The 15,649-nt window shown below is 38.9% G+C and overlaps 2 protein-coding genes and 1 long non-coding RNA gene across 3 annotated transcripts in view; all 3 read left to right on the plus strand.

Annotated features, from left to right (window-relative positions):
- Nucleotides 1-15,649, plus strand: part of LOC309846545 — a 762,900-nt gene that overhangs the window by 479,376 nt on the left and 267,875 nt on the right. The window lies entirely within an intron of this gene.
- LOC309846900 (olfactory receptor 1N2-like) lies at nucleotides 606-1,544 on the plus strand (the record flags this gene model as incomplete). Its single annotated transcript, XM_082696528.1, has 1 exon — nucleotides 606-1,544. The coding sequence occupies one exon, from the start codon at nucleotides 606-608 to the stop codon at nucleotides 1,542-1,544; it is 939 nt and encodes a 312-aa protein (XP_082552654.1).
- Nucleotides 8,066-12,838, plus strand: LOC309847236 (olfactory receptor 1f45-like; the record flags this gene model as incomplete). The annotated part of the gene is made up of 2 exons (XM_082697182.1): nucleotides 8,066-8,305; nucleotides 11,896-12,838. Exon 2 carries the CDS (start codon nucleotides 11,906-11,908, stop codon nucleotides 12,836-12,838), a length of 933 nt encoding a protein of 310 aa, XP_082553308.1. The 5' UTR covers nucleotides 8,066-8,305; nucleotides 11,896-11,905.

The raw sequence follows: 15,649 nt of genomic DNA on the forward strand, positions 1-15,649 counted from the left end.
GTAGGTTTTCAATTAGATGCTGCACTGTGTAGTTGCTTAGAACTTAGTGTTGGCTTTTGCTGTTCGCAGTTTAGATGGGCTTATGACCTGGAAGTCAGGGATGAGGATCTCACTGAACATATAGAAGTGACGGAGGTATCCTGACTTACTTCTCCAACAGCTACCTATCACCTTGCTTTTGCATTTTAGAGGTTTTTGTTTTGTTTTGTTTTCATTTGAGACAGAGAGAGAGAGAGCATGAACAGGGGAGAGAGGCAGAGGGAGGGGGAGAAGCAGACTCCCCGCTGAGCCCGGAACCCCATGTGGGACTCCATCCAAGGACCTTGAGATCATGACTTGAGCAGATGGCAGGTGCTTAACCAACTGAACCACCCAGGCCCCCCTAATTCTGCATTTTAACCTCTCAGCCAGCTTGATCTCCTTTCTTGAGTGGATTGAAAAGTAGGGAGCAATGCAGACCTTGGAGGAAAGGTCCAGGAACTTGGAATAGAGACTTATGTGAATTGGGTGGGGGATGTTTCTTTTAGAGAAGGCTAGAAGTACCAACTTTTTTTTTTTACACTATTTAACTTGTTTTTTTCTCTCCTTCCAGAAGTGGTAGTGGCATGGACAGAATCAACCAGTCCAGTGTCACTGAATTTCTCCTCTTGGGTCTTTCTGAGAGGCCAGAGCAACAGCCTCTCCTATTTGCTATCTTTGTGGGCATGTACCTGGTCACTGTCATGGGGAACCTGCTCATCATCCTGGCCATTGGCTTTGACCCACACCTCCACACGCCCATGTACTTCTTCCTGGCCAACCTCTCTTTTGCTGATGCCTGCTTTTCTTCCACCACCGTCCCCAAGATGCTGGTGAACATCCAGAGACAAAGTCAGACCATCCCATATGGAGGGTGTTTGGCCCAGATGCACTTCTTCATGACATTTGGAGCGTTGGACGACTTCCTCTTGGGGGTGATGGCCTATGACCGCTATGTGGCCATCTGCAGGCCTCTTCACTACTCCACGCTCATGAGGCCCCTGGTGTGCATGCTCCTTCTGGTGGCATGCTGGCTTCTCACCAACCTTGCTGCTCTCCTGCACACTCTGCTTATGGCTAGGCTTTCTTTCTGTGCAGGCAACAGCATCCATCACTTCTTCTGTGATGTGGTCCCTCTGCTGCAACTGTCTTGCTCAAACACCAGCACCAACCAAGTAGCCCTATTCACCGTGGGCTCCATGATCCTCACTGGTCCTCTCTCTCTGATCATTTTGTCATATGCATACATCATCTCCACCATCCTCAGGGTCCCATCTGCCTCTGGGAGGCAGAAGGCCTTCTCCACCTGTGGGTCCCACCTCACTGTTGTCTTCCTGTTTTATGGGACAGCAATTGGTGTCTATCTGTTTCCCCCTTCATCTCACTCTGGGGGTAAGGACAGGGTTGCAGCTGTATTTTACACCGTCGTGACTCCTATGCTGAACCCCTTCATTTATAGCCTCAGGAACAGCGATATGAAGGCTGCACTGAGAAACCTTTTTGGAATTCATACATTGTCTTCTTAGGAACTTTGATCCTACATGTGTATTTTGACATTGTGCTCCGGAGAACCCATGTGTTTGTGAAACATCACCATCACCTATCACATTTGCTTAGGTTTCAAAAGAAGCGATCCAGGATCATTCTCTTAAACTTTAAACCTAACAGTATATGGTGGGTGTATTTCATAAAGGACTTGTGCTATGTTATAAATGTGAATATTTCCCTGGTGTTGTGTAGGGTGATCTAAGCTACACGGGGCTAATGTCAATTAGAACTTCTGTTTGCTGTTATCGTAATGCATGTATATTTTTTAACCTATGATTCAATCAGAAATAATTAATCTCCAAATACTATATCTGGTAGAGGAAGCACTGATTCCATGCCTTTATGGCATTCCCTGATAGAATTCAAAATGGCATGCAGCTGTACATACATGCAATTAACTAAATACAAGTCCAATCATCATGATTTCTCCATAAAGCTTATTATCTCTTTTGTTCCATGTTCTTAACTCTCTACATGTATTATGCCATTTATTTTTCCAATTATAATGATCTTGGGTTAAATGCTATGATTATTATATTTTACAGATAGAGACCAAAGCTAATAAGTGGGGAAAGAAGTATTAAATTTAGTCTTAGTCTGACTCTGGTATTCAAACTCCTGCTTTACTATCTTGCTTCTTGGTGCTAAAGTTTGTGGAAAGAGACATATTCACTTTAAGCTAGTATGTACACTGATGCCTACCATATGCCAGGCACTGTGCTATGCACTATTGGTAAAATGTAAAAATGAATGAGATATTGTCGATACCTATACATGGTAGAGACAGACACGTGTCCAATTTAGTCAGATGGTGACCAGTCAAGTCAGATGGTGATAGTTGCCATGACAAAAAGTAACATGCGTAACCATGGTCAGACATAGTTTTACCCATAATGTGACATTTTGTCAGCTCACTGGAACTAGTGAGGAAAGAAAAGTGAGGATTCCACAGTGATAGGCTGTTTACAATGAGGGGCATGCAGGTTGTTGGAGCCATGTCAGCCCAACCTTGGAAGTGTTTTGTAGTGGTCTCTCTAAATATGGGTCTTAGGTTTTCATTCTGTTGGCCAATTCTCTTGGCCAATTCTGTTCCTTGTAGCTATCTGTCATTGTCAGTGCTTTTGAATTCTAGCTGTAGATTAGTGTTTTCTGGAGCTTTAGAACTCTCTAGAGAAGAGATCCTAGTATTTTTTATAAACACAAAACAAACAGGTAATTTTAGTGCAGCCAGGTTTGACAATCCTGTTGTGAAATAAGGTATGAAAATACCTACCTCATTTTTTGCCCTTTCAAGGTAAAAATCAGTGAGGAACCGAGCATGTTGACAGCACCAAGAAGTTCCTGAATACTGGTTGAATCCTTTTATATCTTACTCAATTTTTTATTCTTTGTTTGCTGTAATTTACTAGCTTTCCATAAAACCCTTCTGGACCTGCTATCTTTGAATAATGCTTGGTTTACTTTTATGCATGATATTCAAGTATACTAACAATATTATCTGAGTGAGGCATTCATCACTTTCAAAGAATCTGCTTATATTCTTATCTTTGGGCTTCTACCTCTGTTCAAAAAAGGCAAGCATGTGGATTCTCTGTGCACTGGATTTTTTCCTTGTTCCTCTTCCTTAGAATCACTCCCGGGTGGGGTTGTATATGGCAGTGTACCTCCAGGCAGTGGACAGCCATCTGTTTTCAACTCATTACACTATATCATGATTTTATCCATGAACCAGGTTCAAATGTTTTCTACCCCAACAGACCAATGGTGTGAGCTGAATGAAAAAAAACTGAAACCAAGGTCCAGAACATGGGGATCATGACCATTCCTGTTGCCTTGTGCTCTCTGGACCTGCTTGAGCCTAATCCCAAATGGAACATTTCTACTCTTCGTATGTATATGTATCCATACTGGAGAATGGGATTTGGGGGTGAGGCAGAGTATATGCATATTTTCGGCCTTAATAGTTAATACCGGAAAGTTAGATAAAGTGCTTTATCAATTATACTCATCCCTATAATATGTGAATAAGTGTGGTCCACTTCCTCAGCCACACTTATACTGTCCTTCTCCACTGGACACATTCTTCTGGGTTTGTAGAAATCATGTTTGGTGGGTTTTATGTGCATTTGTCTGAGAACTCATGTAGTTTATCTCTTGTGCCTATGCTTATTGATCATTTGCCTATTTTCTCTTGTAACAAACATGTTCTCATTATTTTGCTACTGTTTAATTATGTATTCTCCTTTTCAAACATTAATTTGTAAAAATTATATATTGTAGATAGGAGTCCTTTGCTAAATATATGTATTGAGGTTTTTTTTTATTATGTAGCTTGCTTTTTATGGTCTATTTAGAGTTAATTTTGAGTAACAAACACACACAAAAAGATTCAACTTCATTCTTTTGTATATAGTGTTGCAGAGCCATTTATTTTAAAAATATTTCTTTCCCTACTGATTTGTCTTGGCACCTTTTAACAAATAGCATGGAGGACAAGGGTAGATGAAGAGGAAAAGGGAGATGAGGGAAATTGGAAGGGGAGGTGAACCATGAGAGACTATGGACTCTGAAAAACAATCTGAGGGTTTTGAAGGGGTGGGGGGTGGGAGGTTGGGGGAACCAGATGGTGGGTATTAGAGAGGGCACGGATTGCATGTAGCACTGGGTGTGGTGCAAAAACAATGAATACTGTTACGCTGAAAATAAATAAAAATAAAAATAAATTAAAAAATAAAATAAAATAAAATTCCTGCTGGATTTAAATACGAGGGATTACTTCTGGATTTTCAGCTCTGTTCCATTGGTCTAAGTTCATTTTCATGCCTATATCATACTATCCTGATTACTGTGCTTTTGTAGGAAGTTTGAAATCAGGACATATGGATCCTGACACTTTGTTCTATTTCTCTGAGAATATTTTTGTTAGTTGGGATCCCTTTAATTTCCATATATAGTTTAAAATCAGCTTGTCAATTTCTGTAAAGAAGACAGCTGGGATTTTGGTAGTAATTATGTTGACTATACAGATCAGTTTGGAAAGTATTGTCATCTTGACAATATGAACTCAAGCCTTGAACATGGGATGTATTTCCATTTGTTACATGTTTAATTTCTTTCAACAATATATTTTGTTGTATTTAGATAATGAATTTTCCACTTATTTTGATGAATTTATTCTTAAATATGCTATTCTTTTTTATCCTATTATAAGTAGAATTGTTTCTTTTCTTGTTGTTGTTATGTTAGTCCCCATACAGTATGTCATTAGTTTTAGATGTAGTATTTCAAGATTCATTGTTTATGTGTAACACCCAGTGCTCCATGCAATACGTGCCCTCCTTAATACCCATCACCAGGCCAACCCATCCATCCATCCCACCTCCCCTCTAGAACCGTCAGTTTGTTTCTCAGAGTCCACAGTCTCTCATGGTTCTTCTCCCCCTCCAATTCCTGAACTCCTTCATTTTTCCCTTCCTTCTCCTAATGTCCTCCATGCTATTCCTTATGTTCCACAAGTCACTGAAACTATACTATAATTTACTTTCTCTGCTTGACTTATTTCACTCAGCAAAATCTCCTTCAGTCCCATCCATGTTGATGAAAAAATTGGGTATTTATCATTTCTGATGGCTGAGTAATATTCCATTACTCATTAATGGACCATGTCTTCTTTATGCATTCCCCTATTGGAGGACATCTTGGCTCTTTCCACTGTTTGGCTATTATGGACATTGCTGCTATGAACACTGGGGTACATATGACCCTAGAACTGTTTCCTTAATTTCATTTTCAGATTGTTCCTTGATAGTGTATAGAAATCAATTTTTGTATATTGACCTTGTATTTTGCAATATTTGAACCTACTTATTCATTTTAATAATTTCTTTTTTGATTCCTTAGTATCTCTTACAGTTGGCCACTGAACAATGCAGATGTTAGGGACACTGACCTCTACCACGCAGTCGAAAATCCCTGTATAACTTTTGACTCCCCTAAAACTTTACTAAGAGCCGACTATTAGAAGACTTAACAGTAACATAAACAGCCAATTAACACATATTTTGTATGTTCCATGATTATATACTGTATTCTTACAACAAAGAAGGCTAGAGAGAAGAAAATTTTATTAAGAAAAAAAATTTACATTAAGTTCTCAGGAATTATATTAGATCAATAAATACAATGCAACAAAAACTAAATTAATGACAATGTAACAAAAAATAAAAAGAAATGATAGGAATAATAAATACTAGAGCATAATCAGTTAAATCAATAGAGAAAAATCAAGAAAAAGAAAAAAGTAATTTAAAATTAGGTGATTGGATTAAAAAATGCACTTGTTTGGTGATGAGCACTAGGTGATGTATAAAAGTGTTGAATCACTATATTGTACACCTGAAACTAATATTATGCTGTATTTTAACTAAGTGGAATTTAAATAAATCCTTACAAAATGAAAAAAAAAAGAAAGTCATAAGGAAGAGAAAATACATTACACTACTGTCCTGTATTTATTTTTTTAAAAAATCCACATGTAAGTGGACCCATGCAGCTCAAACTTGAGTTGTTCAAGGCTTAACTATATATACAGAAATCATCAGAAAATAAATAGAGTTTTGTCCCTTCCTTTCCAGCCTAGATGTCTTTTATTTTATTTTATTTTATTTTTTGCTTGACTGCCCTGGCCAGAACCTCCAGCAAACGTTGACTAGAAGTGATATTGTTACTGAACTTAAAGGGGAAGCCAAGATAGAGGTCATGGTTGCACAACACTGTAAATATACTTAATGCCACTGTGCTTGCTTTGGCAGCACATATATTAAAATTGGAATATACTTAATGCCACTGACTTGTGCATGTTAAAATGGTTAAAATGGTAAATTTATGTAAATGTTATGTGTATTTTAGCACATTAAAAAATAATCAAACAATGCAATTTATCTCCTAAGCAAAATAAAAGGATTAATGAAAAAAAATCATATGAATCTCAGAACAAAAAATAAAATTGGAGAAGAACTATTTGGAAAAATAACAGAGACAAGTTATTTAGAGTTAAATATTAATGACTTCAGAGTTCAAGGGTCTAGAGAGTAATGAAAAGGGAAGAAAATGAAAAGCTCGCACATCTACAGGTTTTAATAAATTTTAAGAATTTCAAAGTCAGAGAAAAGTTTTGAGACAAAGGGGAGTTTGCCTGCAGTAATCATACTCGTATCAGATTCCTTAACAGCCATACTGGATGTAAAAAAAGCAATGAAATATTTTTAATGCATAAAAAGAATATAGCTTTAAAATCAATAATTTGTATCCAGCAAAGTTGTCACTCAAATGTGAAAACATATTACAAATATTCTTATATATCTAAATAAAGATAATTCATATATTTGCATAAAGCTTCAGAAGGTTTGCCTCACTGAAACTTGTGAAGGAAACACTCAAATTAAAAGATAAACATTTATTAAGGAATCGTTGAACACTACATCAAAAACTAATAATGTATTATATGCTAGCTAATTGAACATAATAAAAAAAAGAGTAAAATATTTTTTTAAGTATTTATTTATTTATTTTAGAGAGAAAGAGAGCATGTGTGAATATGTGGGTTGGGGAAAGAATCCTTAAGAAGGCTCCTGGGGAGCCTGATGCAGGGCTGGATCCCAGGACCCTGAGATCATGACCTGAGGTGAAATCCAGAGTCAGCCACTTAACAAACTGAGCCACCCATGCACCTTAAAGGACAGACATTTTTAGGAAATGCTGCAAGATAAATGGAAATTAAAGATGGCTAAACATCTTGATAAAATTTGGGTTTTTTTTAAAGGCTTAAACTATAGAAGGATACTGTTTAGTCTCCATGTATTTGGGTTCTTTCCAAACTGCCTTTTGTGGTTGAGTTCTAGCTTTAGAGCATTGTGGTCTGAAAATATGCAGGGAATGATCCCAATCTTTTGATACCTGTTGAGTCCTGATTTAGGACCGAGGATTAAACTAAAGGAAAAATGAAAAAGTATATCCATTACAAATCAGAATTAAAGTTCCTACAAATCAGTATCAGAAGACAATCAACCCAGTAAAAATGGGCAGACTTTTCATAAAAGAAGATATAAGAATGGCTGACAAGCACAAGAAAATGTGCTCTGGATCATTAAAGACTGGGGAAATGTGAAATAAAAGCACAAAGAACTACAACTTCATATACTTAGGATGGCAAAAATGTGAACTCGGAGATTTCTATTTGAGAGAATATTTTGTTTTCTGACTTACTTACCTGAGAAAAGTCCAGAAAGGATAAGGGAACTTTCCAAAGCCACAGAGCAGTTCATTTAGAGTTTGGGGACTGGGCAACAGACCAAGGTTTTTCCCGCAGTGAATACTTCAGAGACCGGTGTTCCCAGATGTTTCTGCAACTTACAGCAGGGAGCTCTGGGGATTGCTCCAGAAACCACACGGAGATATCTAGCTTCTTTTTTTTCCCCCCTGCCACATTTCTAGTCAGTTTGGCTGACTCAGGATCTAAGATGGCCCACTCTCATTTCTCCATCTTTGGAGGAGATGAGGGTTCCACGTAACAAGGAGTCCTTTATGCCTTAAATATAGGGGAAGATGCTGTCTTTTCATCTGGTCATCAAATATGGTTTTTCCACTCTTGACAAGTGAGAACCCAGAGCAGAAGAGTCAAATCTCTATCATAATGTGAAAAAAAATGAGGAGCTCTTCTGGGCCCAACTCAGAACTGACAGTAAGTCATTGGCCATGCATCCCCCTTCCCTGTCAGTCAAGAGAAGCAGAATGGTCCTTTGGAAATTGTTTCAGGAATCCTGTTTTTGGTATCAGTTGTAGTACTGAACTTGGACAGATTACAGCAGTTCTTGGAGATTCTGTTTACTCATTCATAAAATAAGAGGTGGTGGGTATTAAGGAGGGCACGTATTGCATGGAGCACTGGGTGCGGTGCAAAAACAATGAATACTGTTATGCTGAAAAGAAGATATATATATATATGTATATATATGGATATTAAGCCATCTTATACAACATATATAAGATGGCTTAATATCCATATATATATCCATCAGTCCCTAAAGGATGGAGTGGCAGGGTAGCCTTGATCCAGAGGTCTACTTCACTGGGCTATGAATTTAACCCTCTAGTCCCTGAAACTACATTCCTGAAACTTCCACATATTCCTGAAAGGGACTCGATATGTGGATGGAACATGACAGGTCGGATTGACTGTTTTCAAATATGGAAAAGCAAAGCGATTCAGGGGAACATTTCTTAGCACTCGGAAGGGGTACAAAGGAGCAGATTCAGACCTATGAGAAGATACATTCCTACTAAATTGGAATTCCAAGCATCCATTTTCTCTGCATTTTTAAATTAAAACCCAACAATATTTAGTTTAAATGTAAAATATAAACAAACCACACATTCACTGCTTGGGAAGAAACACAACCAATTAGACTTACTAATTCAACATTCAAATACTTTAAACATTTTTCCCCATTGTATTAGAATGTATGCTAGGCAACCTAAGTTTTTCATACACCTCTTCCAGTAACTGTAATTTACTTAAAGTATAAAAGCCAATGCTGGTACCTAAATGATAATATCACATAGTTTCATCATAGCTTAAAAAGCCATTTTACTGCCCATCCATCCACTACCTTATTCAATAGTATATGCGAAGAGCATACATAAAAAGAAACAAAATGAAGAAAAATTAGTCTCTGGCACCGAGGGAGACACCTCAGTGTCTCCCCTAATGGGGATAAGCAACTAATTATAAGGCAATATGTCAAGTGTTCCAGCAAAACTCAAATACAGAGCTGTGGGAGCAAAGAGGGTAAAAGCAATGGATTCCAAAAGGAGAATATGAAGTATTGTCCAGTGTTGACACCCAAGCTCTTGCCAGGTGGAGAGGAGGAGGAAGCATCCAGGAAGGTGAAAGGGCTAAATACCAAAGTCACGCAGGCAAGACACAGGAGTTGTCTGAGCACTGTTAGTGGTTTCATAGGCAAGACTGGTGTGGTGTAACAGGGAAGTCTCACTGGACAGAAAGATGGAAACAGACTCAAGAAGGGCTAATAATGTCATGATAAGAAAGAGCCTAGATGTTTTTCTGATGGTGAGAAGGAGACTCACAACAGCTTATGACATCAATTCAAGTTATCTTTCTTCATGGGGGGGGGACCAAAGTTTAACAGTTTAAATGAATTATTCGAAGCCATATTACAATGTTTGATAAAGAAGGTGGGTCAAGGGGTGCCTGGGTGGCTCAGAGGATTAAGCCTCTGCCTTTGGCTCAGGTCATGATCTCAGGATCCTGGGATCAAGCCCCGCATTGGGTTCTCTGCTCAGCAGGGAGCCGTCTTCCCCCTCTCTCTCTGCCTGTCTCTCTGCCTACTTGTGATCTCTGTCAAATAAATAATTTTTTTTTAAATCTAAAAAAAAGAGGGGGAAGGTGAGTCAAAATTTTCTGAGTACAAACTAAATTTTTCCCTTTATGTTATGCAACCTAAATACTCTGCTTGGAGACAAATAGATGAGTCTCATGTAGTGGTTTTAAGTATATAGATATAGTAGAGATTCGATTCTGTGAAATATAGGAAATGCTCCCATGTGGTGTGGATCTCATCCAAGCACTGGATTAAACTGAAATGGACTGACTCATATCAATCACACTCATAAGAGACTGGTGCATAAGCCAAAAACACCATTAATTTCATTTGCCATGAGAACTGTAAATGCCAAATTGGATATTTACATTCTCTAAGGCAAAAGATGTATGAATTAATGTGACTGCAATCATCATTTTACAATGTATATTTATATTAAAACATCACACTGTATACTTTGCATATATACAGTTTTTAATCTATTAATTTTATCTTGATAAAGCTGGAATGAATGAAAAAACAAGTTTATTTATTTTTAAAGATTTTTTAAACTTATTCATTTGATAGAGAAGGAGCATGAGGGGGTGGAGAGGGGAGAGGGGCAGAGGGAGAAGGAGAGAGAGAATCTTAAGCAGGCTCCACACCCAGTTGGAGCCAGGCATGGGGCTGGATACCATGACCTTGAGGGGAAATCAAGAGTTGGAGGTTTAATTGACTGAGGCACCCAGGTGCCCCAAAGAGCTGGGAACTTTAAAAAAGGGCCTGAATGGCATAAATTTAATTTTAACAAAAATGGAATTATAAATACATATGTTGTTCTGAAATTTTACCTTAAAAAATCTTAATTTGATTATATAATTATTTAGAATTATTATCTATAATTATATATTACATATATTATTTTCATTTCATTTAAATTAATTTTTAAATGTAAGTAAAACATTGTTTACTTAATTGTATTATTCTTCAGCAAAAAAAAAAAACTAACAGGATCTATGTGATCAGAGTACACTTGTTTTTTCACAATGTACAGCCATGTGTATGGGAAACAGCTGGAATAGTTTGAAAGAGCCTTGAATAGCTGGTTGGGTGCTGACACCAACCTATTAACTATACAAAGAGTATCCAAATGGTCTTTTATAACACACACTATTATAAATTTGAGTTTTGCCAAAACAAAACTGACTAAACCACATGATGTTTCTTTCTTTTTTTTTTTTTATTCCACTTATTCATTTGACAGACAGAGATCACAAGTAGGCAGAGAGGCAGGCAGAGAGAGAGAGAGGAGGAAGCAGGCTCCCTGCTGAGCAGAGAGTCCAATGCGGGGCTCGATTCCAGGACCCTGAGATCATGACCTGAGCCAAAGGCAGAGGCTTTAACCCACTGAGCCACCCAGGTGCCCCCCACATGATGTTTCTAATAGGAATATGAAATACTTCCCACACAGCATTATTTTACTTTTTTGTTACTTATCATAAAAATTTCTTTCATGTAAACTATGGAGTGTTATGCCTCCATCAGAAAGGATGAATACCCAACTTTTGTAGCAACATGGACGGGACTGGAAGAGATTATGCTGCGTGAAATAAGTCAAGCAGAGAGAGTCAATTATCATTTGGTTTCACTTATTTGTGGAGCATAACAAATAGCATGGAGGACATGGGGAGATAGAGAGGAGAAGGGAGTTGGGAGAAATTGGAAGGGGAGGTGAACCATGAGAGACTATGGACTCTGAAAAACAATCTGAGGGTTTTGAAGGGACAGGGGATGGGAGGTCGGGGTACCAGGTGGTAGGTATTATAGAGGGCACGGATTGCATGGAGCACTGGGTGTGGTGCAAAAATAATGAATACTGTTATGCTGAAAATAAAAAATAAATTAAAAAAAATAAAAACAACAACAACAACAACAAATTTATTTCATACAGAATTCCAGACATGGACAGAAGAAATCAGACCAGCATCTATGAATTTCTTCTCATGGGACTCTCTGAGCGGCCAGAGCAGCAGCTTCTCCTGTTTGGGCTTTTCCTGGGCATGTACCTGGTCACCATTCTGGGGAACCTGCTCATCATCCTGGCCATAGTTTCTGACCAGCACCTCCACAACCCTATGTACCTCTTCCTGGCTAATCTTTCCTTTTCTGACATTGGTTTCATCTCCACAATAATTCCCAAGATGCTAGATAATATTAGCTCAGGAAGTAAACTGATTTCTTATGGTGGGTGTCTGACACAGCTTTACTTCTTTGGCCTATTTGCAGATCTGGACAACTTTCTCCTGGCTGTGATGGCATTTGACCGCTATGTGGCCATCAGCCACCCCCTCCATTATGCCATGACCATGAACTCCCAACGGTGTATCCTGTTGGTGGCTGGGTCATGGATGGTCACTACCTTCCATGCCCTAGTGCATACCCTCCTGGTTATGAGGCTTTCTTTCTGTGGCCCCAATATCATCCCCCATTTCTTCTGTGATCTGGTCCCACTCCTGAATCTGGCCTGCTCCAGTACTTATGTTAATGACCTCGTGCTCATCCTTGTGGCAGGAACACTGCTAATTGGGCCCTTCATCTGCATCCTTACATCTTACTTTTATATTGCTTTGGCCATCCTAAGAATCAATTCCACAAAGGGTAAGCAAAAGGCCTTCTCCAACTGCACCTCCCACCTCTCTGTGGTCTCTCTGTTTTATAGCACAGCTATTGGGGTCTATTTATGTCCTCCATCATCCCCCTCAGGTGGAAAAGACAGAGTCTTCTCAATAATGTACACAGTGGTGACCCCCATGCTGAACCCCTTCATCTATAGCCTAAGAAACAGGGATATGAAGGGGGCTCTGGGAAAACTACTCAGAAGAAAAACACTCTAATGTTCTTTCCCAGGACCTTGTGGTCCTGACTCCAAGACTCAGAGCTGGAAGTTGAAATTGGCCTCCTGATGACCTAACCACTGAAGCTTCCCTGAACATGTGACTTCTTTTTTCTTATGTTTGTATTACAAAGTACAGATTGATATCTAAGGACAGGGAGGGACAAGTGATAACAGTAACCTCAGATTGTCTCTGTGAAATGCCCATGCTCTGAGTAGTTTACTATCCACTCTCAAAATGGCTCTTGTTACTTTTACTGGTCTCAAGCCAAAGCCTGGGGGCTTGTATACATATAAAACAACAATGAAAGTAAAAATTTTTGCTTGGGTCAAGTTATAACAGAACTGTGGAAGATGTCATTGGCCCAAGAATATAGGATTCATCATGTCTGGTAGCAAGAAGCACAAAGGAAGTAACCTGATACTTTATATTTAAATAGGCAGTGTTCTATTGAAACATCAGAATGGGGCATAGTTTAAGCCCTGGGTTCCAGGGTTGGCTTTGCCAGAAATGAACTGTGTGACAGCTGGATAATCACTTGATTGCCTCTGAGCCTTGGTTTCCTGAAACATTTATAAAATAGAGTGACTGAATTATGTTAGTCAAAACCCTATATGCATATACCCCAGTTCCAATAATATTTAGTGTTATGGTGACAAGAACTAAAGACTTGAAGTCAGAAGTTACAAATCAGGACCAAAAGCCTTCCACTCTCACACTATGTAAATTGGGGAACATTCTTCCTTTCTGTGGTCTGGTTTCTTTATCTGTAAAACTGGAAAAACAACTACATCATCATAAGAGTAATAAATAATAAGAAACATATAAGCTTACTTGGGTCACAGTAAGTGCTCCACAAATGTTTATGGAATCCAGATCTTAAGTTCTGTTATTTATCTTAATTAATCTTAGGAATTCCCTTCTCTCTATTGGGAAAACCCTCAATCACTCCCTCTCTGGAAGCCCTGTTTCCAGTCTTCTTATTTATTTATGAAGGCTCTTCTACATGATTTCTCTCTCTGGTAAATATTTTGGAGGTCTCTGAATATGGAGGTAGAAACTGTGTTAAGGAGAATTCTTCCAATGATTATTTAATTCCTCCATATTCACTTCACATGGGTCACCAATGGTTGACTCAATGTAGGTCGAAGAGTGTGCTAGTGTTGGGAGGAATATTTTTTCACCCAGCTTGACTTGTACCTGCGAGTGGATGAGATTTATTTAATCTAACAACTGCCCTAGTTTGCTACCTTACTCACTCTGCCCCAGAACAGAAATTTGTGCACACTCAGCCCAGGCCAATCCTGTTTCTTACTGAGAACCAACCTGTTCACAGGGACATGTGCTCTGCTATGTATCTCCAAGGGTAAAGTGGCCACTCATATACTCCTGAGAATCCTCCCAAATCCAGCAATAGTCACTTCTGGGGTTGGTCAGGAAAATATTTAGGTTCTCACTTCAAGTCATGTCTCTAACTTAGACTTCATCAGGAGTAAAGTGGTGATATAGCCCCAGTCTTTTGTGTGTCCTTGTCTTATTCAGTAGTTGATTGAGAACTCAACTGGGAAAGTGGGTGCTGTTTCTTGAGCTCCCTCAAACACCCCCAACAATCTGAAAATCATAGCCTCAGCACATATCTAGAGTCTCGGAGACTCTAGAGTAAGTTATTTAACATCTCCGAGTCACCTTGTATGTAATAATGAGGTAAAAAACTAAGTTTTAATAATATTGATAAATGGTAAATAACTGAATGGCTATAACTGAAGTGCTTCTCATGATCCCTGACAGGTAGAAGGGACTCAGAAAATAACCACAGTCCTTGTATAGCTGCTGTTGTTTTCAAAGTTGCTCTTCTCATTGTTGTAGGTCTTGTGAGCCTGACCCCTCCCTGCTGAGTAATCATGAAGCCAACAGAATCATATGCTTTTTAATGGTTGTAGTTGTTCACATTTACCAAAAATAAGACACACAGAATTTGGCAAGCATATTTTAGGCCATTTTATTGCCAAATAGCATTCACCATCAAATGAGAGATTTGAAATGTCCTGGCCCAGTGCTTATGAAGAGAGGTAGGCCTTTTACAAGGTGTTTTAAAGCCATAATATTGGAATCTATCTTGGTTTGGGTTCACTTAGAAACAGGTTCTGAGGCAAGAATTTGAATATAAGCAGTTCTTTTGGGAGGTGATCCTAGGAAACACCAGGAGGAAATGGGGAACGAAGACAGTAGAGGAAAGGTAGACAATACAGGGACACTACCACATGAGTTACCACCGTGCCTAGTTGGCCCTTACTATGGCTGGGGAACTCTGGAACCAGTACAGAACACACACTTCTAAATTACCCCACCCAACTCCCACCAGCTGAGACTGAAGGCTTTCCCAGGGAGCATTAATTCCTCAGCACTTCTTCTCTGCTATGCATGTCTATCTGGAACTCATGGGATACCCTGGGACACCTCCAGCAGCCAGAAATAGCTTTCAGACAGATGGATATGCTGGTATCTGAAAGTATGTGGGGTAAATCCATACGTCCTGTCAGTATCAGGACAATGATAAGACTTGAGGGTACATGGATGAGGCAACAAGAGCATTTACTACTGTTTACCCCTCGCACTGCTCAGACCCTCTTGCCCCCCATATTAAGTCCACTATACCTTGTCACTGCTTCTTTAAAGTGGTGGCTGAGTGCCATGTTCCTTTTTTAAAAAAGATAATAGGAGGGTTAGTAGGACAAGCTGTAGTCCCCACTGCAGCAGTTTGCCTCAAGATTAGAGTTAACATGTCATCTCCTCCACCAGATCTCCCTTCTA

The sequence above is a fragment of the Mustela nivalis genome (genome assembly GCF_964662115.1).
Source record: "Mustela nivalis genome assembly, chromosome: 13".
Taxonomy (NCBI): Eukaryota; Metazoa; Chordata; class Mammalia; order Carnivora; family Mustelidae; genus Mustela; species Mustela nivalis.